At 44.9% G+C, this 27,692-nt stretch overlaps 1 protein-coding gene and 1 non-coding gene across 3 annotated transcripts in view; one reads left to right on the top strand and one right to left on the bottom strand.

Annotated features, from left to right (window-relative positions):
• Positions 1-9,720: 9,720 nt before the first annotated feature.
• On the bottom strand, positions 9,721-9,803 carry TRNAL-CAG (transfer RNA leucine (anticodon CAG)). The gene has a single exon. It is a non-coding gene; the product is annotated as a tRNA-Leu (tRNA).
• Positions 9,804-9,983: 180 nt separating this feature from the next.
• Positions 9,984-27,692, top strand: part of SMURF2 (SMAD specific E3 ubiquitin protein ligase 2) — a 101,102-nt gene continuing 83,393 nt past the window's right edge. For both annotated transcript variants that reach the window (XM_085884710.1, XM_085884709.1), the window contains exon 1: positions 9,984-10,226. In XM_085884710.1, the coding sequence (XP_085740836.1) occupies positions 10,175-10,226 (52 nt within the window). In that variant the 5' untranslated portion in view covers positions 9,984-10,174. The remainder of the gene's footprint in view (positions 10,227-27,692) is intronic.

Below are 27,692 nucleotides of genomic sequence, written 5' to 3'. Positions count from 1 at the left end.
CACTGCGTTCAGTTCAAAAGGGAAGGCCTTGGACTGCGTGTGAGCAGCCAGCCACGTTCCCTGTCACCTGCATTGTTTGAGCCAGAGACTGCATGTGGGCAGCCTGGCTCCCTGCTAACTGCTTTTCTTTGCAGAGTTCAATGATCCTGGGCCATGGTTTAGTGTAAAATTTGTAAGTTAAGGGTAAGATGTACTGTAAATATGAGTGCGCCCCCGGCATGTATGTCTTAGCGCCGGCAATTTTATTTAAGTCGTCCGTGTGAGTGAGTTTGTTTAGATAGTTACGCAGCCCTTAGGTTATTTATTTTGGGGACACGAATACCATGAATGTCGCACTCAGGGATCCGTAGGTAAAATGTACTAGGGGAAAACTACACATGATGGCACACGAAAATTTGACGACTCGGGACGAGTCTGTAAAAAGGGAAGGGGGTAGTGTTGTGGTTACCAGATTCGCAAACCACCATTCAGGTCCCTTAGGTGAGGTATCTCGGTAAGTGCATGTGTAGTTAGGCACAAACCCGTTGTCTAGTGGGAATACATGTCATTTATGCGAGCTGCGACTCTTCAGGATAGCTGTTTTTCTTTTACTATCTTTATTTTGGACCAACCGCCATGATCACAACCACAACATCAACCACCGACCACAACCACCGCTTCACCACAACCGCCACGACCTTCACGTCACACCTCGCAACCGTAGCATCGCCACCGTTCTTGCCCCGCTGTGGGTACCGGTGTTGGACTCATGCAGAACGCGCGTCGAACAGCGTGTACAAAATCACGGATTTTGTGCTTCAAAAACGGATCAAAAACGACACACGCCCACTTTTTGCCGTCCAATCGGTGAGCGAGGGGCGGGTGGCCCGCCCCAGGGCGATCGATATATGCAAATTTGTGGATCAAAAAGCCTTCACGCCCACTTTTTCTCGGGCCAATGGGGAGCGAGGTGAAAGGTCAAAGGGAGGGGGTCAAAGGCGAAGTTACGGGGGGATAAAAGGACGGTGTTCGTCAGTCAGAGGAGAGTCGCGAAGGAGAACGAGGAGGAGAACGAGAACGAGAAGGAGTCAGAACGAGAAGGAGAACGAGAAGGAGTCGGAACGGAGGGGACGAGTGTGGAAGTCTGGAGCCCGAGGCCTGCAGTGGCTGGAGAAGCTGAAGAGAGCCGGACGAGGGGGTGCTCGCGTCGGTGCCAGGAGCTGCACGCCCGAGGGAGGCCGGCAGCGCGACCTGGCCGAGGTGGAGACGCACACCAGGGATAATAAAGATCCTCTATACCCCGAGCATCAGCAACCCCCTCCTGTTTCCCCCCGCGCTGAGATAGTGCGACCAAGGGGGCCCCGTTCCCACCCCCTGCCAGGCACTGTCCGCGAGGCCCGCGGGTTGCGGGGCCATCGCCGCTCCGCGTCTCATCACCAGACGGGTAGGCCCGACCCGGTCTCGGCCTCAGGCCCGCCTCATTCTTGAGGTATTTCTTTTCCTTGGTTTTGGGTATGTGTTGTCGGCGCCGTCTGTGAAGTAGAATTGTATAAGTGTTGCCGTGTGCTCGGTAGTCGGTATTAGCTCTGCACTGTGTTTTCACTTTTATGCTTGCTTTTTGTGTAAATGGAATTGTGTTTTCTTTTTTTGTGTGCATTTGGTGGAATTGTATTTGTGTGCTTTCCGTTCGTCGCGAATAAATGTGCTTTATTGTTGAACTGTTCTCCCGCTTCGCTTCGTCTTTTCCTCCATTGAATCCCCATCTTGCTTCACGTAAAGGGTTGGTAGTGGGCTGAATACGCCCGATAATTAATCGAACCGTCGAGGTCGACGATAACACCGCTCGGTTATTCTGATAGTACGGAACGGGTCGCTTAAGTGGCCCGTGTCCGAAGTCGACCTGCGGCGAGGTGCGATCGCCCGGTCTACCCTCCGCGTGGGTACTTAGGTAGTTCGAATTTGGCGAGCAACCCTATCCCACGCGGGGGCTGATTGGCTCGATCGCGGTGAGACCGAAAGGTCCACCCGTGACTGGTTCCCGGCGTTAGTCCGAGAGGGTCACGACTGGATTGTCCGTCCGGTGGGCGACGTGCCGCGATTCGAGTTACGTGGCCGTCAGCACGCCGGCGGGCGCGAATCCGCAACAATATATATATATATATATATATATATATATATATATATATATATATATATATATATATATATATATATATATATATATATATATATATATATATATAAATACTTTATATTCTTAAGGATTTCAGAATCCAGTCTGATGAATGCATCCACACATCCAGGTCCTCAGACAGTTATTTCCTTGAATGCATGTTCGGATTAGCCCCATCCCCATGTCTGATGGGATTTTAAAAGTGATGTGTTGAGAAGGGTGAAGAATAGATCCCCTCTCTTATGGGAAGCTTTTTTTTTCTTTATGACAGACACACTTACACATATTTCTTTCACGAGCACTGATGTCCACCCTTATTTTTAGTCAGCAACGTTTATGCACATATTTCTTTCGCGAGCGCCGACGCCCGCCTTTTTTTGGAGCGCACGTGATGTCATGGTTATGGTGCGCCAGTGGGGCAAGGTGAGCTTGGGGGGGGGGGGACTCTGCGCCCGAGACGGGCTGCGGATATAAAAAGAATTGGAGGTCCGTACAGAGGAGGAGAGAAGCCAAGAAGAAAGCAAGAGAGGAAGCACACGAGAAGAGAAGTAAGCGAGAGGGAGCGCACGAGAAGCGAACAAGAAGCGAGTGTAAGCACTTGAGGGAAGAAGTGAGCCAGAGAGGAAGCGTGCAAGCGAGCAAGCCCGCAAGTGAGCAAGCGAGCGTGTGGTGCTCGTGTGGGTGTCTGACCAGTGCCAACAACGAGACAATTCGTCCTTCCCAGTGCTTGAGCAAGCGAGCGTGTGGTGCACGTGTGGGTGTGAGCAGCGCCGACAATGAGCGAGGCACGGGTCGGTCACCAACGAGTGAGGCACGGGTCGGTCACCAACGAGTGAGGCACAGGTCGGTCACCTACGAGTGAGTTCAGTCACTGACGGACTGTGTGGGTCACTGGTCGTCACCAGTTTCGTGAAGTGTGAGGAGCTGCCCGTGTCACAGCACCAGGGTTTAAACCTATGACAGACGATATCGGCGCCCTCCAGACGTCGACTGGCATTCAAGGCTGCTCACGAGAGGGTGCACGTCAAGGCTGGGTGCTGGCAACGGACGTGAGACGGGCGCACACATTTCAGGGCGTTTTCACTTCACGGACGACGACTCTGGTGAGCGAGACGACCCTTTTCTCCCCCCCCCCCACCCTGAATGATCTGCTGGGTACCCTTGTCTGTGTTGAGCTGGAAGTCAACCCCCCCCCCCCCTCGATAAGCATCTGCTCTTTGTCTCTTTCCTGTCATTTTGAATGATTTTGCCTGAGTAATTATTCATTTTGATTGCTTTGGAATTTATTCATTTATTTACCTCAGAAAAAAAAAAGAATTCTTTTTATTTATTTATTTATTTATTTTATTATTAATGAATCATTTGTCGACTTCCAACCTGTCCATGTTTGTCCTTTCCTTCCATTGGTCTCGCATTGTCCGAACCTAGATAGACTGGGAGGTAATTACCACAGATTTGACCAAAAATAGTCGGCACGCACCAGCGGTTTAAAGGCCCGGCCGCCCTAATTAAAATCTAATCAGGATAATACTGGCGCTTTGCCGAGGGTGTGCTCCCCGCTCAGGTAACCACATGACCTCTAGTTAAATGGCGTAATTAGATGGTGGACACTGGAACTCATATTTAACTGGGTGGCGTTCGTGGTTCTAAAACAACCCACCGTACCACAACGTTAATTGTGAGCGGTGGCCCCAGGTCCGGCTCTTCCGAAGACAACCGGGGATTAAAACCCCTGAGTGACAAGCTGGTGTCTCGGTACCCGTGGCCACAACAATAGTATAGCGTGTTCAGTTAATGGTGGTATTCCTGTTCAGAATGAGGACAGGAGGTGAGACTATGCGCCCTACTGAGTGCCGTTCCAGTTTACGGTGTGATTTTGGTCGGTGTGTTTCAAGGTGTAGGGATCACAATGGAGGGTCTCTCCATTGTGATGGCACGAGCTTGTCTTGTGAGTTTAATAATCAATGGCCCCCAAATTATCGCCCCACCTTGAGTGGCGTTTCACTTTGTGGTGAGCGAAATCTCATTTTAACAATCTCAAATGAGCTAAGATCCTCGTCCTCTTAATGATGACGTCATAAATACGAATATGACGTCATTGTGATGTATCAAGCGATATGCATTTATTATCTGCGAGTTGCGATAGGTCGGTTGCGATAAATTATCTGTGCTAATGCCCGGCTTGATTCCCGCAAACAAAATTCAAACAGCTTGCTTAGTTTCGTAGATAATGGTTTTGGCGATTTCCATTAGTGGCAATATTATGACGTCAACTTTTTTTTGTAGGAAGAATTTCCAAAATCGGAGATGGTTACTGCCTGCGCGTGGGCTTTCTGCATATACTTGGCAAGTTTCACGAAGATCCGATGAAAACTCTGGGTTGTGAAACAAAAAATGTCAAAAAATAGGAATGACGTCATAAAAATTGACATGACGTCATAGTGATGTATCATATGTGCGGTAATTAATCTCTGCTAATGCCATGTTCGATTCCCGCAAACAGAATTCAAAAAGCTTGCCGAGTTTCGGAGATAATTTTTTAGGCGATTTCCATTAGCGGAGATATTTTGACGTCATAACTTTTTTTCTCGGAGGAATTTTCAAAATCGGAGATGGTTACTGTCTGCGCAGGGTATCTTTACATATATGCCATTTGCCATATATATATATATATATATATATATATATATATATATATATATATATATATATATATATATATATATATATATATATATATATATATATATACCAAGTTTCAGGAAGTTTCGATGAAAACTGTAGGCTGTGAAACAAAAAAGTCCACAAGAAGAAGATGAAGAACAACAACGTGAGTAAGACTTCGAGATCCTCCATGAGGATCTAAAAACGTGTGTGTGCATGGTGCATACAGTGGGATACCCTTCCCTCCCCCGTCACTGCTTCCACGGTGTCTTTCTCAAACAGTAGGCGAGTTTCACTTGCGCCTTGACAAATTACACATTAATGCCCGAACTGTCTGACCAACACAAACTTGACCAGACAGAGTTCTTAATGGTTAGTGCATCCTCTCCGATTCTGGGAGGTCGGTCGTTCAAGCCCCAGCTGAATCATGCCAAAGACTTTAAAAATGATATATTTCTGCTTCCTTGCTTGACACTTAGTATTTAGAAGGATAAGAGCATGGAAAAATGCCATAGGTTGGAATCCATGGGAGGAGGAAATTCCTCCTTGGGAAATGCCCTGCTGAGTGGGGTGAGAAAGGCGGCGCCATTGTTGACATCGTTGGTACCCAGAGTTCCCCCGGAAGTGACGACACTTCAGGAAAGCTCAGTGACTGTGTCGTCCAACAAACTTTGTTTGTTCGTCTGTATACTTATGTGTGTGGCAGCTCCACAACGATCCTTAGATCATAAAAAAAACAGAAAGAGAAAGAAAAGCTGTTAATCATAAGACAAAAGTTGACGATGGTATATGAGATCAATTCCATTGCATTGACTTAATGATGAGCTTTTATTAAATGCATGTCGTCAGTAAATCGATGCAAGGCATTGTATTATCAAAATGGCTGAAGATTTATGTTAATAATGTTATTTGTTGATTTATTGCTGAACTTCACGGATGTGAAATGGGATTTCCCACATTAAGAATGTGACCTTGAACCTTTTATGAAATAATATAATTTCAAAATTACAAATGGAGACCGTGGGTGTGTTCAGGAACCAAATTTCTTGTAGCGTGTTGGCCAATTGCCTTAAGCACTCAAGCAAACACTCCACATGAAAGCGTTGATCAGGGAACGGCTGGCTTGGTAAGCACTAGTTAGCTGCTTGGTAACTGAACACACCCCTGAACTCCAAATTCAGTTAAAGAGCAAACTTTCATGATATACTCACTGGCAATGACTCAGGTTTTGAAATCCTTATAAGGCCATAATATTTGATACCAGCAGGGGTGCTGCTAGGCTCCTCCTCTGACCATCCCACCCTCCCTTTGTCTCCTTTCACCCGATCTCCACTCCCTCCGGATTTCAACCCCGCCCCCCCCCTTCCCCTGCCTCCCTTGATTCGAGTGGAGGTTGGCTTTGGGGTTTCCCACGCTCTGGGATGTGCAGAGTGTAAAAATGACAAGTCTGAAGACGACGATGGTTCACGAGCGGTATTTGATGATGTAGATTGTTTCAAAAGTCAAGGATGAGACAATGTGATAATGTTTGACCAAGTGATAAAAATGATCAACATGATGTGGTACGAGTGACAGGTTATTAGCTGAAAATGTCGAAAACCCGGTTTCATTCAACAACTTTAAAAATTTGACCTTTGCATCACCTTTAAAGGTCACAAAACAATGTTGTGGACATTAAAATAAGGAAACAGGATACGTGCTATAGCTTATTGCAGTTAGTTCGCTGAAGAAGGTCGAAAACCCGGTTCGATTCCCACAACTTTGAAAATTTGACCTTTGTGAATTTCAAAGGTCAAAGGTCAAGGATTATGACCTTTGGTGCAAAACTTTCTCTGGAACATTCCAGGAACAACATGACATCATATAGGCTATATGGCATTTCGCACTCCTCGGATTATCCATACTTTTATGAAATCAGCGTAAAAACAAACTTGAAGGGGGCGCCACGGGCAAGGTGTTCGAGATAGAGCAAAATGGTTTCAAGACTTTAGGTGGGGAATGACCTCAAGATTATGCATAAAAAATATTGTCATCCTCGCTCTCAATGTTTGGGCGGTCATCTGATTTTTATGTCAAAATTCGAAATTTTCTAAGTTCGTGACCTTGTGACCTTGACACGAAAATGAAAAATCGAGCTCCGTGAGGCTATGCAGGTGCCATTGGGCTAACCAAATACCGAAACCCCTGCCAGATTCGACAAACCCCTTGGAGAAGATGGATTTTTATGTCAAAATTCGCAATTTTCTAAGTTCGTGACCTTGTGACCTTGACCTTGGGACGAAAATGAAAAATCGAGCTCCATGGGGCTATGCAGGTGCCATTGGGCTAACCAAATACCGAAACGCCTACCAGATTCGACAAACCCCTGAGGAGAAGATGCAAATTGAAATTGGCTACCCCCTAAAAACACATGTTTTTTGGGCGTGGCGCCGCCCATAATGGGCGCACCACGCCCATTCTCAGGAAAGCACAACTAGATCATGATATAAACTTCCCACCAAAATTTTATCAGGAACGATCAAAACCCACGGAGCTATGCTCGGGACAGACAGACAGACAGAGAGACAGACAGACTGACAGACACACAACAATAACGAATATAGTGGTCACTTATTTTTTTTCGTGAAAATATTTTTTCGTGAACCAAAAGTTATCTCCACAGATGATTTGTAATACCCTCTGCCACCACCACCAGGTGGTGCTACACGATACATATTTGCATAAAGAATTTTCGTCACCCTTCCCTCTCGAACCCCGTGACAACAGATGAAACCAAGTTGCCCATACCACGAGGTCGAACTTGGTCCATGTGCCAAGTTTGGTGGCAATTGGCCCAGTAGTTTTGGCATGATTGGTGTTACCCACAGATACGTACACAAAATGACATTAATTTATGAGAAGAGAAGATTTTAAATTATTATTCACTAGTGCGTGTCGGTATGTGCATGCCCGTACGTGCATGGCCGTACGTGTGTGGCCATACGTGCAAAAAAAACCCCATCATTTGTGACATCATAGCACCGTGTCCTGTCATTGGTTTGATAAATATATGGCCATAACTTGGGAAACACTTGGGAAACAGCTGAAACGGATGAAGAAGAACGATATGGGCTGTTCCACAGTAATATGCTACATTAAAGGGTCTTATCTTCAGGAGCTATCACAGAATTCCTAAAGTATCCATAGAATACCACTAACATGTTTTGAGGTGTATATAAATGTAGATATATATACTATTTATAGCAAAAACCGCTATTGTCCGAAAATTAAAGCGTGCAGATAAAATTTTATTCACTGTGATGGGAATAAATCTTTGTCTTAAGTGTTATAATATGGAATAGGCAAAGCCGAGAAGCGAACGTAGAATTATTCTTACATTCGATGCTGCAATTTCCGGTTACTTCGGCCTGGATTCGGGATCAGCGATCAAACAATGTAAATCACGATTAAAAATTATTTTTTGATGATGCGGGAGATATCTTTATTAAAATCAGTGGAGGAAATATACACCATGTCTGATATTTGGGTCTTTCATGTCTCCGACGATGCCTTTAATCTCCCGGGACGCATCATTCCCCATGCAAAAAAAAAACTGGAAGCAAAAAAAACCGGAAGCAAAAGGGTCATAGCCAACGACACGGATTCCAAATTGCCTGGGTATTGTGTTGCTGTTGTTGTTGTTGTTGTTGTTGTTGTTTCCTATTCTCTCATGTGCACGTGTTAAGTATGAAGCTCACTCCGTTCGCTATTAAAAACTACATAGATTTACCAAGAGTTTTTATATGAACACATACGTTTTTTATTGAGACTGGTTTAGATAATTAATATGTGTAAAAAGACTTTACTTATGATATCCCACACCATGAATTTGCCAAAAATATACTTTGATGTGAATGCTTGGGGGTTGAAAACAGAGTAACAATCGTTATGCTATCGGTCAATTCGTCATGAAAGAAACAAAATGCTCAAACTGCACAACCTTTAAAAATACGGTGTTGTTATTTTTGTGATAACATAACTTAACCTAAATGACAAATGTGTAACAAAGGCTAACATTAGTGGTAAGTCCATATCGCCGTAAAAGCTGTACAAAAATCTGGCTTTCCGATTGTGGTACAAAGTCACGTTTGTTACAGAAGGCTTTGAGCAGGTCAGAGGTCGTTTAATAATCATCACAACAAGATCCTACGCTATATGCGAAGAACACCCCATCAATAAATTGTGCTGGGTGAGATTATCTTCTTACTGTTGTATTCCAGTAGTGGAGGGGTCAGTCTTTTATTCCCCCTCATTTGTAAGATAAACTGGACACACTTAATGTGGACGATGTATGTAACACAATGGTTACCCATTGCTGTGGAAAGGCTCATATCAAACCTTGAAAAGGCACACACTCAGGTCTCCAGCGTCAATTGTGACGTCATATCAAACAAAGAAGAATTGTGACGTCAATTGTGACGTCATAGCACCGTGTCCTGTCATTGGTTTGGAAAATAAATGGCCATAACTTGGGAACCACTTGTCTGATTAATATCAAACCTTGAAAAGGCACATCCACAGGGCCCGAGCTATATCCCTGGCAAGTTTCAATTAGATCGGACCAGCGGTTGTTGAGAAACAGTGGTCACAGACAGACACAGACAGACACACAGAGATTGCTGGAATTATAGATAGATTTATATATATTTTAGAAATCAATTTTTAATCAACCTTATAAAGAGCGTGTATAAAAACATAAATTTTATAAACAGCTGGTTATTTTTTTAAACATGTATTTTTAGAAATGCTCTGCAGTATATTTTAAATAATCTCGTTAAAAAAAAAATCATGGAGAAAATACTGCACGAAACTTGAAGAACAAAATGTGGGTCATTAAGGGTTTCTTGTAATTAAAATAAATGACATGTCAGGAGTGGGATTCGAACCCACGCCTCCAGGGGAGACTGCGACCTGAACGCAGCGCCTTAGACCGCTCGGCCATCCTGACACGATACTATCGAGTTCATTTTAAGAGTTATTAATGAGTGTATTATTAACCAAATTTTCATTTAATAATTAATTTACTTTACGGACTTTGAACAAACGATTTAACTTACTGAAAACGTTGATAGCAAACTCCCATCGTGGAAAATAACGTTATATTTTGGCAAAACCCAAGCAATCTTCCCCCTCAATTCCTTACAGTACTATTAGTCAATGTAACTCTGGTTTCTTCTAACTGACCAACACCAACACTCGATGTCCATCTCCAAAATGTCATGATGAATCCCTAGTTCCAACCAGGGACTTCATCTCTTTAATCCCCTCCCCCCCCCCCTTCTTCAGATCCGGGTCCCGGCCGCGCCTGCTGGCGGCGCCATGTCCGCTCCCGGTTCGCGGAGGAACGGAACCTCAAGGATACGATTGACAAGTAAGTGCGGTTCGACAAACGTTCGTCCGTTGTGCGAGTTTTGTCTCCACCGAGGCCCGGGTCTCGACGTCATGCTTTTTTTTACTTCACTTCGCGGCCAGACACGAGCGGCATCCGTGTCTGGGACGCGGATCCGCCTGACGGTCTCGCTAGTCGAGCGTCGGTAACCGTCGCGCCTCGGCTTTGTGCTGCTAGGCCTACGAGGTCACCTCGGCCGCCTGTTGTCGCCGTGGTCATCGCGACGCCTGACGTGACTTTACTACTGACGTAGGAAGCTGTTGGACTTTTTATTTGTCTCCAGCACGTTGAGTTTTAACTTGGCCCTGTTTGGGTTTGTTACCATTCTGGACAAAAAGAGCCTCTTTCCTGTTATGTGTCCTCAAGGTATCTCAGATGATATAAACTCTCCCTCTTCCATGGCTGGTGTTTTATTTTTATTTCACTTTCGTATCTCAAAGGCTTTCTAATGACTGCATGATCAATGGGTTCATATCACGGGGGGGGGGGTGAATTTGTTCACTGGGTGTTGGGGATGTTGGATGGTCATGGGGGGTGAATTTGTTCACGGTGTTGGGGATGTTGGATGGTCATGGGGGGGGAGGATTTGTTCACTGGGTGTTGGGGATGTTGGATGGTCATGGGGGGGGGGGGATTTGTTCACTGGGTGTTGGGGATGTTGGATGGTCATGGGGGGGGGGCGAATTTGTTCACTGGATGTTGGGGATGTTGGATGGTCATGGGAGGGGGGCGAATTTGTTCACTGGATGTTGGGGATGTTGGATGGTCATGGGGGGGGTGAATTTGTTCACTGGGTGTTGGGGATGTTGGATGGTCATGGGGGGCGAATTTGTTCACTGGATGTTGGGGATGTTGGATGGTCATGGGGGTGGGTGAATTTGTTCACTGGGTGTTTGGGATATTGGATGGTCATGGGGAGGGGTGAATTTGTTCACTGGGGGTGTTGGGGATGTTGGATGGTCATGGGGGGGCGAATTTGTTCACTGGATGTTGGGGATGTTGGATGGTCATGGGGGGGGGTGAATTTGTTCATGGTGTTGGGGATGTTGGATGGTCATGGGGGGGGGTGAATTTGTTCACTGGGTGTTGGGGATGTTGGATGGTCATGGGGGGGGTGAATTTGTTCACTGGGGGTGTTGGGGATGTTGGATGGTCATGGGGGGAGGGATTTGTTCACTGGGTGTTGGGGATATTGGACGGTCATGGGGGGTGAATTTGTTCACTGGGGGTGTTGGGGATGTGGATGGTCATGGGGGGGGTGAATTTGTTCACGGTGTTGGGGATGTTGGATGGTCATGGGGGGGGGTGAATTTGTTCACTGGGGGTGTTGGGGATGTTGGATGGTCATGGGGGGTGAATTTGTTCACGGTGTTGGGGATGTTGGATGGTCATGGGGGGGTGAATTTGTTCACGGTGTTGGGGATGTTGGATGGTCATGGGGGGGCGAATTTGTTCACTGGATGTTGGATGGTCATGGAGGGGTGGGTGAATTTGTTCACTGGGTGTTGGGGATGTTGGATGGTCATGGGGGGGGGGCGAATTTGTTCACTGGATGTTGGGGATGTTGGATGGTCATGGGGGGAGGTGAATTTGTTCACTGGGTGTTGGGGATGTTGGATGGTCATGGGGGGGGCAAATTTGTTCACTCGGGGTGTTGGGGATGTTGGATGGTCATGGGGGGGGGTACGTCGGCCGGTTATTTTGAGGGGGCAGGAAATTACTTCAGATGGTCATTGTGGGAGGGGGGGGATGTACGTATGATGGTCATGGGGTGGGGGAGGAGGAGGAGAGGAGATTGGGACCACACTCTGTGCAGAGCATTGGTTCTGTTTAAGCAGTCTTCTTGGCTATTGGGCACAATCCTGGACGGGTCGCCACTCCGACACAGGATACCATCATGCTGGCACTCATGTTGCCGACCTTGGAAGGATGACAGGCCGAGTTAACCCCACCTGGTATTAATTCAACAGCCAAGCTGGATTTGAACTCAGGACTCGAGGATCCAAAGCTCATCGCCCTAACCATTAAGCCAACACCAGGTGGGAGAGGGACGTCGGATATTCACCTTGGAAGTGTGGGGGAGGGAGTTCCGTAGGATGGTCACCTGAGAGGGGAGATGGATGTAGCATATTCACTTGGAGAGTGAACGTGACGTAGGGGATGGTCATTGGGGATGAGGGGGGTACGTAGCATGTTCACCTCGGAGGTGGGGTCGGGGGGACATCACGTAGCTTCCATAGAGGGTTCAGCACAGAGCGACTGGATTGGCTCCTGGGATTGCGAGATGAAACTATGAGGAGCGCATGAAGGACACACGACTTCATCTCTTCGAAAGGAGGTGATTGTAAGGGGATCTCATGGAGATGTTTGAGATGGTGAAGGGTGTGGACAAGATATGTGCAGAAGAGTTTTTCAGCAGAATGGACATTGACAGGACCAGGAGTAACAGTGTCCCAGTGAAGACAGTATTAAGGCAGGGGTCTTTCACTCAGAGAATAATATTAATGAATGAAATGGCTTCCCTGAAAAGGTAGTGGCAGCAGAGGGGTTAGATAGGTTTAAATTTTGAGTTGGATTAGTACTTGGAAGCATTAGGGATAGTAAGGTTAGCCTGCATTGGTGGGAATGTTCAGTGGGTCGTATTAGTATGGAACGGTGATTGTATGTTTGTGTGCGCTGTGATGTCCGTGTGAGGTTCTCGTCAAAAGGTGAATCTGCTGTCTGTGTTTGTTCAAACCTCACATAGTAACCATGATCACCTCGAACTAACCTGTAACCCCACAAAAAAATATTTCCAAAACCAAAATTGCATCTTTTTATCAAAATAATGGAACATGTGACTGTGTGTGTGCCAGTCACCATTCCTGGTGACGACCTGCCCCCACCATTCCCATCCTCCTCCTCCTTCTCCTCCGTCTTTGCTTCTTCTCCTTCTCCTTATCCTTCTTCCCTTCAGCAGCCAATAAACGAATAGATTTGATTAACATGGTGTGATGTAGTGTGGCCATAATGAGCCAAATGCCCCCTGTGTTTGTTTATGTTCTTTGTATGTCCTTGTGATATTTCATTATTTCTTTGTGTGAGGGTGGGGGCGGAAAGGAACACTCGTTTTGCTGAGATTAGTCGTGGTCTTTGTCATTGTGCAATTCAAATTATGTTTGTTTGTTTTTTCATAAGCTGTGGGAAGTGAGGTGAAGTGGAGCTGACATTTTTGGTGTTAGTCCTTTGTTCTGATGAAGGGCGAATGCCCGAAACGACGGTTAGCATGCCTTCATCATGCCATATTCAAGCGGTTCTCAAAATGGACCAAAAATGACAAACGTGTCTTTCCTTGGGGTTGACTTGTACATGGCTCATAATAAAAAGTTGTATAAACTATTTCTTTACCGCTTATGGTGTTGGAATGCTGCATAAAGATGTGAGGTTGCTTTTGTCATTGAGTATTTTGGTCTCCAAGGAAACGAAAACACGCACTATTTAATTATGGTCTTGTCAGGCATGTTAGTAGATAGTGTACATGATTATGGATGTAATAATAAAACAAATGAAGTTGATGAAATAACTCGCATAATAACTGCAGCATGTTCAGTTGAGAAAAAGGGGGGGGTGGATGTAGCCCTTTGGTCAATCAGCTCCCAACCTCCCCCCCCCCTTGGAGCTGAATTTATACATGAAACTTGACCCAAGATTTTATTACCCTCAATAACTCTTCTTAACTCAACCGAACCCTCTGAGTGGCTGTTTTCAGTCTTTTCTTCTGTCTCTATCTCTCTCCATTTGGCTGTGTCTGTCTCTCTCTCTCTCTATTTGGCTGTCTCTGTCTCTTTTGTGTGTCTGTCTTTGTATGTATCTCTCAGTGTGTGTCTGTATTGGACGGAATTCACAGAATCTGTGATTTCAAGTGGAAAACTGATTTTGACACGGGCCTAATAGCGAAGTACACTCCCAAGCGGTGTCGGTGGAGGAAAAGAGGTGTGAGGTACGATTGGACCCGCCAACTTTGAAGAGTTTGGTGGAAGGACCTCAAAGAGAACATGAAACGGAATTTATTTTGTGAAATTTAATTTCACTTTTTTGAAACGGAAAATCGCTGGTTCTGAAATTCACGATCGCCTTCATTCTTAATTTTTTTTTTTTTTTTTTTTAGTTGCTCAAGCATATCACGCTGACATGCACCTCTTATTGCAATGCAAAAAAAACAATGACCGTTTCTGTTTGTGTTGTTTTTGTCTGTGAATAAGGCGATGTATTCCGAGAGGAGCATGATGTACATTTTCCGACAATAATTACGTCCTCTCATTTTTCTTTTAATCATCAATTAAAGGGAGTTATTACTATCAGGAGAATTGGCCAATGCATGAATGCAAAGTAGTGAGTGCAGCCAATGGATATAAATGTTCAGGTTGTACGCACGCAGAAATAGTTTGTCTGGCGATGGTTGGATTGGGATAACCAAAGCTATTTTGTTTATCATGTTTATCAAGTTTTCAGGATCATTGGCTGGATCGAGGTGTTTATATAGTGTTTGGCTGCAATTAGAGTCACCGAGCAGACTGCACACCTTAAGTTTATGAGGCGAGTGATTGGAGTGTGATTACAATAAAGATCTTTTTTTTTTACTCGATACTAATAATGTTTGTGATGCTAATTGCTTATGAACTATAATTTCCTATAGTCTGAGTATGTGTCTTTGTGATTGTACGACTAATTTTTTTATGTTCAATTCATGACAGATACACGATGGCATGGGCTACAATTCCAGCCAACAAGTGGCACCAACTGAACTGCATTATTGGACGTAATATTAATTATGTTTCTTAACTACCAGAATACAGATGAGACTGTTTAAAGATTTCCAGAGCAAAAACGTAAACGTGCACGAATATGTGGCCGAGTTCTTCCGGAGACCGAGAATACAAGTTTCTGTATACGTATTTCTCGGGCTTGGTTCGGCGGGAAGCTGAGTTCTTGTGAGTGCCTCAAATTCGGTGAGACTTGGCCATGATGGATCTTGACCATTCACGGGTTTGGCCGGTTATGTTTCTGAAAACCCGCAGACCCATCTTAGTTTCGTCAAAACAGGTATTGTATGGAAAGTACGATCAATGATAAAAAAACGCAATGTTTTGGTGCAGGTAAAATGTGTTGAATGACCTCCTCCAGCATGCAGTGTCCTTGTGTTTCCTTGTTAATGTTCAGCCTCCATCCCAGTTGCAAGGAATGACATACCTGTAGCCGATATTCAAGGGATTACTCGAATCAATTGGCTGTGTGATGTCATGAGCTTTCCTTCACTGAAGGATTCTGCAGGCAGTATCACTTCACTTCGGAGTTCCGATCACGTCTAATCAATAAATAAAGTTAAAACCCGCTTTTGATTCCTACCACCCTGTTTTTCATCACCTCCAACTTACCACATATGGTGAGGTTTACCGGTAGATTCTGTGAAGTTTGGGCAATTTGGCTGAATTCTGCCTAGATTTTCATGACAATGACCAACTTCCTGAGAGTTTCTTTCTGTATCCATCTTGTCCACCCTCTGCATCATCTCCTGCCTCTCATTCTTCCCTACACCCATTGTTTGTCCAAGTTTGCCTCTATCTTGGCTTTCAACTCTACTCTATGTGCCTGGTGTTGGCTTAATAGTTAGGGTGGTGGGCTTGGGATCCTAGGATCCTGAGTTGAAATCCAACTCAACTGTTGAATTGATACCAGGTGGGGTTGACTCTGCCTGTCATCCTTCCAAGATCAGCAAAATGAGTGCCAGCTTGCTGGTATACTGTGTCGGAGTGGCGACCCGTTCAGGATTGTGCCCAATAGCCAAGGAGACTGCTTAGGCAGCACCAACGCTCTGCACAGAGTATGGTCCTGATGGATGGATGGATGAAACTCTGCTGTTGGTGTTTTCCCCCTTTCTCAACTGTTACTTTTGTCCTGATCCATTCAGTGTACTAATAGTAGCTTTTTGAAGGGCCTCGACTCTGTATACATTTTTTATTTTAATTACTATTTATTTATTTTAATAATTAAAAAAATTCAAGTGGAGCAATCCATAACGCACCCAAACTCAAAATGAGGAGTGCGATGGAACGTGAGCACAATCGTGCTCCTCAAAAATGATGGTATGATAGTGTCGCGTGTTTAAACGTGGATTTGACGTAGGAAATGTAGGTGAAATGGTGATAAAGAACCACATGGCTGGAGCGAAACATGTGGAAAACTTATGGAAAGCGTGTTCTGTGAGATCCCATGACCATACAGTTCAGCTATTTTCTTCACCCATTCAGAGCAATGTGAGGTCATCAAACTTTTGTCTGTGAAACTTAAATTGTTTTTGTTATCTCTACGTTAGCCATTTCTACTTGTAATGGCACATAAAACTACAACTTTGTGAGGTGCATTCAGATTTCTCAAGTATTTTGTTGGGGAAATGAATTCCCAGTGTATGAATTACATTTCATTCAATGTACGTGTTCTTATTTTAGTTTGGCATATTGTGGGCTGTCGGTGTTCTAGGTCAGTCATTGTTTTGAGGTCCTGTTAATTTCAACAGGTGGTGGCTAAAATAAACAAAGAAACACTTTTTACCCACCTCATCCACCACAGCACACAATCGTGTTTTTTTTTTGTTGTTGCTGTTTGATATTGTTTTTTGTGGTTTTTTTGGGGGGGGACGGGGGGACATGTGATTTTTTAATTCTGAAATCCCTATCGGGAAATTAGCGAAAAACGGTGCAGAAATTAACTGAAGTTGAGCTTTTTAAAATTTTCATACGTCTAGGCTCGTCAAAGACCTAGAACACAGAATGGGCCAGAACATATCCAAAATAGGACACCTTACCCCATGTAGTCTTGAGAAGCAAGGACGTGGGTGGAGTCTGTATGTGTCAAACTTGATTGGTCGTGATGATGTACGTTGTAATATTTTGTCCAAGTACTGTTAAATGGAAGGGTTCTGAAAGTGGCAAAATGACGATTTGTGTTGTTCAGTATTCAAGCACATAATTCAATTAAAATTAGGACACTCAGAAGAGTGCATATGTCCACCTTGTAATGCCTGATCCACGAGAACATATCGGGCTCATTACATTTTTGAGATATCGTTTTTGGCTCTATCTCTCAATCGAGAAGAATCATTTTTAAAATTATAGTAGTCTGATCCAGATCTGGATCTTCACCAAAACTGAATCGGTTTGTCTTTGTCACACACTGAACCTGTCCACAAAATTTCATCCAGATCCGTCCGCAACTTTTTTGAGTTATCCTGTACACAAACAGACAAAAAAGGGTGAAAACATAACCTTCACCTTCGGTGGCGGAGGTAACTAGAAGGGCACTTTGTGGAGCGGTACACCTCCGCCACGTAATTAGTGATCCACGAGAACATATCGGGCCCAATACATTTTTGAGATATCGTGCGATATATCGTTTTTGGCCCTATCTCTCAATGGAGAAGAATCACTTTTGGGCAGTTCCATAAATTTGTCAACCAGGAAGTCAATATTTCAAAATGAAATTATCAGCACAAATTATATATCATTTTGAAGGGAATTGTACAAGCTCTTCAAAAATTGTAAATTATAAATGCACTTTTTTTGAAAAAATCTGCACACTTCACAGAAATTTTTAATTGAACTTATGAAGTCAGAAAATTCATTTTTTCTGTGTACGTCCGAACACATGGTATTTTTTTTTAATTATTCCAAGGTCATTAAGGTGTTGACACTTTTTTTTCATTGTTACTTGTTTTCTACTAAACACTTGTCATATCATGGCCAAATAAAAGTTTCATATTCTCAATCTTTGTGTCTGTGATATCTTAATAATGTGTCCAGAATGTACGTCCGAAATTATGGAACTGCCCTTTTATAACCTTCGGTGGCACAGGTAATTAAATATAGATTTTAAAGGTTGTAGAAAAAAAATTCAGAAGTTTACCTCTGTTGTTGCAACATCTTTTACACCACCTTATTTAACACGTTACATGAGGTCTTCAGGCCTGTTATTTGTGTCCTTTATAATGTCTTGAGGAAAATCCTCGCTGAGCGTGGTGAGAAAGGCAGCGCCATTGTTATGATGTCGCTGATACCCAGCGTGCCCCGGGATGTGACGACACTGCCCCCAAGCTCAGTGGCTGTGTTTGGCTTGTTTCACAGTCCGGTGTTGTGTCTGATCATCTGTACGTCCATATTTCTGGCAGCTCCACTATGAGACTGGGGTCCTGCAAAAAGAGAAAAAAAAACAAAAGATGGTAGGGTTAGGAAAGATTGTTGCCTCCGCCACCGAAGGTGAAGGAGGTTATGTTTTCACCGCTCTCTGTTTGTCTGTGTGCGGGATATCTCAAAAAGTTGTGGACGGATCCGGATTAAATTTTGTGGACAGGTTAGGTGTGTGACAAGGACGAACTGATTAGATTTTGGTGAAGATCTGGATCCGGATGTGGCCACTAGAATTTTTTAAGTGATTCTTCACCATTCAGAGATAGGACCAAAAACAATAGCACAATATCTCAAAAATGTATTGGGCCCAATATGTTCTCATGGATCGGGCATTCCAGGACGGAGGTATGCGCTCTACCGAGTGCCCTTCTTGTTATTTATTTATTCATATGCAGCCTGCGGATGCTTGGTTGCATCATCGTTTTTCTGGCGGTGTCGCTGTGCCACTGATGCAATGCCCCTTATTACCAGTAAGGTGGTGCCCATTTTGCCGACCTCAGAAGGATTTTGTATTGTTGACCATTTTGCCAACCTGGTGTTAATTCAGTGGTGAAAAGCAGGGGCTTGAACTCTAGACCCTAAGATCTTAAGCCAGCCACCTTAACCGTTAAGCTAACACCAGGTTTAGTAAAGATTAATGGGGGTAATGATGATCATAGGTTGAAATTGGTGATGACAAGAGCCAGCGTTGCAGTTTGCCTGAAGTCCTGGAAGGAAAAGTGAGACAGAACAGCCTCTGGAAGGTGGTTCCATGGACGGGAGAAGTGAGGAATAAAAGAGTTGAGGACTAGTTAAACTGGGACTAGAAAATGTTGGACAGCCTGGAAATTGCCCAGAAATTTAGATAGGCCAAGGTGTACGAACCCTGTTACCTCTCAAGCTCTCTGCACATGACGAGAGCATTGCTCGTCATACAACAAGGTCGACTCAGCTGTTACTGGGTGACAGGTGTCTATTGCTTGCATCATCTGGGAACCCTCTAATCTGTGTCATTGAAATGTTGATTGTTTTAAAATAGTGGTACTTACTGGTGCAGTGATCACCTTTCCTGATATTGTCTTGCTGCTGTGTTGATCGAGTTAAAAATGTGTTTTCAAGAAATGCACATTATCATATTCTAGATATAATATAAGAATCGGTATTATTCTATTTTTAGTTAAAAATATTGGTTAAATATGGTAAAACCTGTGCAGATCAGGTGGTGGAGCAACTTGGTCCCCAGAGAACCTCTTTCTCCTCCTCCTCCTCCTCCTCCTCCTCCTCCTCCTCCTCCTCCTCCTCCTCCTCCTCCAAGGGTGTGGTAACAATCTTCTTTGTGACCTTGTATATTAGAGAGAAGGGGAGATTTATGGACTGTCCTGTACAGTGTTGTGTTCATTTGTTCATTATACCTCCCCCCTCCCCCCCCCGCCCCGGAGGGAGGGAGCGGGAGGGATATTGTAATCGTCCGGTTTGTTTGTCTGTCTGTTTGTTTGTCTGTCTGTCTGTTAGCAACTTTACGGCAAAACGGCTTTAGCAAACACTATGAAATTTAATCGAACCCTGGACGACACCATTAACTTTTGGGTCCAATTGGATCAAAGGTCAAGGTCAGGTCACGAAAAGGTCAAAATCGTTTTTCGCTCATAACTTCGTCAAAAATGGTTTAATTGACTTCAAACTAAGACTAAAATATTCCTTATTCTATTCCTTGTAATTAACATTCAGGTTAAGGATGTATCAAATTTAAATTTGATCCCCAAAATAACTTTATGCTTTAAATGGGTGGGATTTGTTGTGCCTGACACCACTTGTTGTCCTTGTGAATATGTACATTTTTCATTCACATCTTCAAAGCTTTCTTTTATGATCGTTGTATAATCTCCTCCATGAGCCATGAGGACAAAACCTATTTAAAATTGCTGATCAATTAAATTTTAAGGTGAACACAAAGGAAGAACTTGGGTTGGGGGAGGGGGGGCTGGCAGGATTGCCGAGAAGTACACGCACTCGGCTCTAAGCTGTCCAGCCTGGGTTCAAATCCCGACCCTGCTATAAACTCTCATCCGGGTGTTTCACAGGCAGGGAGGGTGATTCATCAATGTGTGTGCCTGTCCCTTGAATAAACATTGCACTGGGTGTCCCGTCTGCCAGCATTAGTTGGTGGACCTCATTAGATGATGAGCGTTAAAGATCCCACTACGTTCTTCGCGAAGAGAAGGTGAGCTATCGCTGGCACCCTGGCAAAATTATAAATCGCTGCCCTGACCTTGGTCAAACGTCAAGCCTGGCCAGCTGGTTCGTCAAAGATTTGGGCCAAGCTTCCCTCGGCCAACCGCACAATAACATGGGGATAATTGTGGTCCTTAAAGATGAAGGAATAAATTGGATTCTTGAGATAACTGGATCAAGATGTTTTCATCAATTTTTAGAAAACAAGCTGAGTCACCCGGGTCACAATCGGGTTGGTTAGACTTTAGTAAACCATCGAGAAGATTGTTGTTTAAAGCTGTAGCAAAACATTAACAAGGGAGTGCATCAGTGCACCACAGCAAGACCAGGATAAACCGCCTCATTTCCTTGTTTGAAGTCGGTTACTCCACAACCCATTGTTGCCAAGCAGTCTCTGTCTGTCTGTATTCTAGTAACATTTCTGCACATTTCTCCTCGGTCTCATTTCGGCAAGCTATCTGTTGTCTTTCTTTATTCCATTTATTCCATGTTTTTGCATGTTTTCCAGTCTCCTTATGGTGAGGAATCTGATGTGTCTGTTTCTACAATGAGTGCTTTCTTTGTTTGCTTTGATGGAAATGTATATCTGCAAAGTAAACTTCTCTTCTTTTGCGGCATTGTTTGTTTCTAAAGGAAGATTGAAGACAATGAAGCTATATAGAGAATTCACCTTCGAACATGATGTAGAATGGCTAAGGCATTAGTCAAGTTCCACGACTCCCTGAGGTACGATGCTTGATCAAACGGAGGGCGTTATTGTTACGAATCTGGAAACCATTCACATTCACACATACAGTTGACCCAAAGTTTAGTTATTTCGTTAAGTATATGTGGGTAGTTAGAATCTCTCCCCAATGTCTAATGGGAATTTCATGTGTGCGCTGCGAGTTTCTTTCTAGTTAGTTTTCTACATAAATCCCCCTCGACTCCTTCGGCGCCATTACGCACGTGTTTCTGGCCACGGACATAGGCGGGGTGAGATCACCTCAGGGCCGACTCCGCCCCAGCAAGATGGAATGTTCCCCTCGTCCAATCGGGGGTGAGATCACCTCAGAGCCGACCCCGCCAGATGGAATGTTCACCTCGTCCAATGAGGGGAGGACGTCGATCGCCCGACGCCCCCCGACCAATCCGGAGGCGAGTTACCTCAGAGCGGATCCCTCCATCTGCCCGGGGGGAGGGATAAGAAAGGTGGCGAGCTGTCGTCTGTCGTCTTGGTCTGCGGTCTTTTTCAGGGTTCCTTGGTGGTCGGTGGTCATGTTGGTGCTCGTGGTGGTCGTGACGGAGATGTTTCGTGGTGCTCGTGTCGTCGATCGTAGTTTGTGGCAGCCAGGATTGTGGGCTTATTGGATTCTGGGCCGTGGGTTCGAGTCCCACCGTGGTGGGTTGGAGTCGGAAAAACCACACGAGACGGCCATGTACCCGGCCAGACTCTGACCCTCAGCTCGCCTTCCATCCCGAGCTGAAGGCCCGAATAAAGACCCACGAGGTCCATTTCTTTTGGGTGTGGGTGTCTGTCTGTGGCCAGTCTGATAAGTAGAAATCGTTTTAAGTGATTCCATTGTACATTTGCCTGCATTCTCATTTGTGGTTAAGTCTGCTCTGTGTTTTTTTTTTTTTTTCCTCCCTCTTACTTTGTAAATAAATCACTGTTAAATGTTCCATTTCGTTGTCTGTGGTTTCTTTCAATGACCCAGTATGGTTCGGGCTTGAGAATTAGGGAGGCCGATTGTGCCGTAAATCGTCATTTGGGCCGGCGCCGCTTTGGTAATTCCCGCTCGGTTACGTGGGATCCGAGTCGGTAACAGCGACTTGGTTCGGACAAAGCCGGCCGAGGGTGTGGTTTCCCCGGTAGCTAGACCGCGCGGCTACTTAGGTAAATTGGAATCAGCCAAAAAGACCCAAACCGCGCGGTCAAAATATTGGCGTCCACGGTCCATTAAGCGACCCGTCGACTTCGGAGTTGTCCGGCGTGACGACCTTCAATTCCGGGTGTTCGGAGGGAAGACGGCCCAACTGCTCCGTCTAGCGGTCGTCCTCGCCACCGAACCCCGGCACCACAACATTATTACCCACGCCGAAGGAGAGGGGATTGTATTTGGGTCTGTTTGTTTGTTTTGTTTGTCCGCACAGAACTTTCGTATTCTTCTCCGCAACTGCTTGGCGGATCAAGACAAAATTTTCACCATTGGAGCGACTACTCTAGTCAAATGTTTCATTGATAATTATGACGTCATAAGTCAGGTGGTGTGGCAGCCATATTGGAAAACGGAAAAACTTTGGACCTCTGTGTCTCTCAAACCGCATCAAGGAAAAAAATGGAAACTTGGCACACGGAAAGTGCTCCTCACGGGAAGGGAATAAGTGAGTTTTTTTTATGTCATAGGTGCCTTTGTTATTATGTCATAATTGCATATGTGGAAAGCTACATCTGATCATTATGAAAATTTTTGAGGGTCATCTCAGGATAAAATGGTCCGCAGAATTTTTTTTGATGTCATTGGTCATGTGATTTGGCAGCCATATTGTTTTGTTTTTTAAAAACCTTCAAAAATCTTCTTCTTTGAAGAGGCTGATCAGATCGTGGTGAAACGTTACACGTATGACCGCCTATCCATGAGTAACAAAAGGTTCACACACATGATGTCATTGGTCACATGGTTTGGCAGCCATATTGGATTTACCCTAAAACCTATAAAAAAATCTTCTCCAGAATTGCTGGACAGATTGAGGGGAACTTCACACAAATGTTCCCCAACTCATGGGTGTACAAGTTTGTTAAGGAATAATTGATAGGTCACATAGTTTGACAGCCATATTGGATTGAAGAAAATATTAAATAATGTTTTCTCTGGAACCGCTTAATCAGTCGATTTGAAACTTCACAACTATGATCTAGTCATGATGGGGAATACATGTTATAAATTTCAACTTGATCGGACGCATGGTCTGGCAGCCAGAATTATTTTAAAAAATTGGTCTGGATTTTTTTACAGCACGTGCGCTGTATACAATTACACCGAGTTTTAAATGTCCCCGGTGTCCCCCCCCCGCCCCCACGTGCCTCAAGACAGCCAATGACGGCCGTCCGGTAGATGGCAGTGCGTAACCTCGACGGAAATGGCACCAATTGACAGAAATACCCGAGTATCTCTGGAAATTTGTGAAACTAATGTGTTATATATGTGAAAACCATTGAATTTATTGCTTGACGGAAAAAAACCAAGAAACGCTCCCCTCTCATGTACGAACGAACGAAAGACGTCATTTCCACCCACCATGGCATTTCGCGCCGAGCGCTGAAGGCTAAGTTCTTCTTATGCCATCATTCTCTTTAATATTAGCCATAAACAAGTGTTTCATCATGCATTAGTAGTTGAAATTTACTTACAACAAGAACGAAAAAATAATCTCCTCACAGATTCAACAAGATCGAAAAAATAATGTCACAGATTCAACAACAACGAAAAAAACCCGAAAACATCACGAGCAGGACAAGACCAATCGAGCTGAAGGAAACGATACTGTAACTGCACTGCTCCTGATTGGTCAAAGAACACCACGTGCGTTGTGTGGGCGGTGTTATGCATGAGGATTCCAGCAAACAGGACTGGACCAATCATGTTCGTCATGTACTTCATGCTGCATCGCCAATCCTCGGCGGCACATGATACCATTGGACCAATCACATTCGGCGATGTACCTCGTGCTGCATTCTGACAAGCTCTGGATCAGAGCGAGCTTTGATTGGTCAAAGTAGTGGAGAGGCGGCGATAACCTCTGACAGAAGGTAATGACCAAGGAGGAAAGGCGATTCGTCGTTTTGATTGGTTGAAACGTGGAGGAACGGAAGGAATTCTTCTCCTCGGATCCAAGTGCAACACTTGGATCTGTTTCATAACCTGAATCACTTCCCTGCATCATTAATAATAATAATATTTTTCTCCTTATTTTAATTTGTACGATTTTCTTTTTTTGCTCAACGTTTAAAAGCTTCAGTGACGGATTTCGACATTTTCTTCATCCGTGAGTCTTCAATATTTGTGAAAATTTGATTTCCGTGGGAATGTGATCTCACTGTGAACGGCCGTCCTGGTTTTACATCATTGTTTTGCGGCCCCCTGGCCCTGCCACGCTGGATCGAACCATTTCATTCCTTCTGTTATCTATCTATAATTCCAGCAATCTGTGTGTGTGTGTGTGTGTGTGTGTGTGTGTGTGTGTGTGTGTGTGTGTGTGTGTGTGTGTCTTTGTGTGTGTCTTTGTGTGTGTCTTTGTGTGTGTCTTTGTGTGTGTCTTTGTGTGTGTCTTTGTGTGTGTCTGTGACCGCTGTTTCTCGACAACCACTGGTCCGATCTAATTGAAACTTGCCAGATATATTGCTGGGGACCTGAGGATGTGCCTTTTCAAGGTTTGATATTAATCGGACAAGTGCTTCCCAAGTTATGGCCATTTATTTACCAAACCAATGACAAGACACGTTGTTGCGTGGGCGTGGCCGATGGGGAAGGGAAGCTCAGCCACGTTCCCCATTAGGGGTTACAACGTACGGGCTTCCGGATAATGATGACTTCGTGTATTCTAATAATTTCTCGATTTCTTGTGCGCATTTATAGATAAACACAATGCTCCAAGTTATGATCGTTTTCATCATATTAGACTGTGCATAAATTTCGGTAACATCAGAGTACTGGTATGCTCCGAACCAGGAAGTAATTTTTTTTTCCTCTCTCTTCTCTTCTCTTTTTGTTTTTCCTTGCCACGACATTGCGAAAAGGTAAAATACGTTGGCGCTAGTTGAATAATTGAGTATTAAAACTAAATAGCGAATAATCGTAACTGCGAATAATATGCGAACTTCCGGGCCACACACGTACGGGCATGCGAGAGCGAAGAAACGGCCTGTGTGGTTGTTGTTTGTTGCTCGCGGTTTAATTTTATTTATTTATTTATTTTTTTATGGGCACGTACTCGTATAGATAAAGGTGCTTATCACAATAATAACAAGATTTTTACATTTCAAATATTAAGTTCGCTTTTTAATTGTTTTTCAACTGAAAAAGCATAAATTTAATATTTTAACATGAGTGGACTCATCTGCCAACTGTACATCCCGATCGGGACACGAACCGGACCGCCATTGACTGCTCGGGTTAGGGTTCATGAGGAACGGCTGGCTTGGCAAGCGATAGCTAGCCGATCGGTAAAGGTACACACATACCTACAAAATACAAAACATCGCTGATTTCCTCACATTTTCAGATTTCACTCCAGATTTCGAGTTCTGATCCTCGGCTCAATGTGATGCAGTTGTGCGAATGGCCTGGCGGATGTTATTTATCATTAAACCTGCCATTTAATTGTCTTACACTGTGGGTGTTTATTTTTTTGCTTTTGAATAAGACTCACTTGGCTGTTCCTGGATGGATTTGAGGGTAGAGGTCAGGTCAGGTATGGAAGCATGCGCCAGAGCAGCGGGTCGCTGCGTACACTTTCCGCCGGTACTCCAGAGGCCTCTGTCTGGCCATCCCCCAGGCAGATGCCAGGCCCATCCCCATCTCCTTGAGATGCCGATCAACCTGCTGCAACCATGAGTCACGTGGTCGGCCCATTGGCCTCCTCCACTCACGAGACTCCCTCGCTGAGAGAATCTGATGAGCAGGATCAACGTCAGGAAAACGAGCCATATGTCCATATAGCCGCAGCTGACGCTCACAGACTATGCAGGTAACAAATCTCATTTGAGTCTCTCTCAACAACCGCTCGTTGGACACAAAGTCGGACCAGTAATATCCAAGGATTCTCCGAAGAGACCTGGTACCAAAGGAATTAAGTCTCCGTCTCGGATCCCTGGTCAGAGTCTAAGTCTCACAAACGTAGAGCAAGACTGGAAGCACTAAGGACCTGAAGACTCGGACTTTTGTCCTCCCACACAGGTACCGGCAGCGCCACACCCCATTATCCAGTGAATTCATGACTCCCCAGGCCTGACCCAGACGTCTATTGACCTCTGACTCACACCCAGCAGAGACATGAATATCACTGCCAAGGTAAGTGAATCTCTCCACGACCTCAACATCCTCACCACAAACAGGCACAAGACCCCTCAGGTTTGAGCGAAGGCCCCAGATGTTTGAGGTCCACACTGGAAAGGAAGACTGAGTGGAGGAGACTTTGGGTGCAGGGGATGGGGGTGGGAGGGTAAGACGAGAGAGGAGGGGGGGGGAGGTCGGGAGAGTTGTTGGAAAAGTGTGGGGGATTACAGAACAGCTTGGGGAGAGGACCAGATGAGTAGGAGAAAAGGTTCGGTGGTGATGGGATGAGGCACACTGGGGAGTAATAAGAGAGGAGGCAGAGGGCAGTTCAAGATTGGAGGTGGTGGAGTGATGAGATGGAAGACAGAGGGTGGGGGAAGGAGGCAGCTTTGTGGTTGTGAGAGGGGGCAGCTTTGTGGATGTGAGAGGGGACAACTTTGTGAGGGAGAAGGTTGAGGGGGGAATTTTTGAGAAAGCTGAGAGGGAGGCTTGGAGGGGAAGAGAGTGTGAAGGTTGCTTTGAGAGGGAGGGGAGACAATGAGAGCAGGCATGGCCAAGGTTAGGAGGGCGATGGGAGAGGTATGGAGAGAGGAAGGATGAGACTTGGTTGTGGTATGGTGAAGAAGGGAGCAGGCAGGTGGAGGTACAATATTTGAGGGGTTGGGAAGAGGGGGAGGAATGCTGAGGGGAAGGAAGGAGCATGTTTGTGTCGATGAGGAGTGTACTGATTGAGAGTGAGATATCTGTTCGGTTAGAATGGAGCCCACAGATGTTGGAACACCACACACTTTGGGACAACAAAGTTGGAGCTGACACTGAAGCAGAAGACAGTGAAGGGGTGCCAAGAGCAGAGGGAGGATGAGGGGCAAGAGGGGATAACAGGTCTTCTTCTTGCATATGGCAGCGTAGCTGCCGGGGTCACTATCATTTCTTGGAAGCGCGACTGTGTTGCTGATGCATTACCCCTCTACCAGTACACACTG

The sequence above is a fragment of the Eptatretus burgeri genome, chromosome 6 (assembly GCF_056783735.1).
Source record: "Eptatretus burgeri isolate ZD-2024b chromosome 6, Ebu_testis_v1, whole genome shotgun sequence".
NCBI classification, from domain to species: Eukaryota; Metazoa; Chordata; class Myxini; order Myxiniformes; family Myxinidae; genus Eptatretus; species Eptatretus burgeri.
The sequence above is the reverse complement of the archived record's forward strand: the minus strand, read 5'-3'. Positions and strand labels throughout refer to the sequence as shown.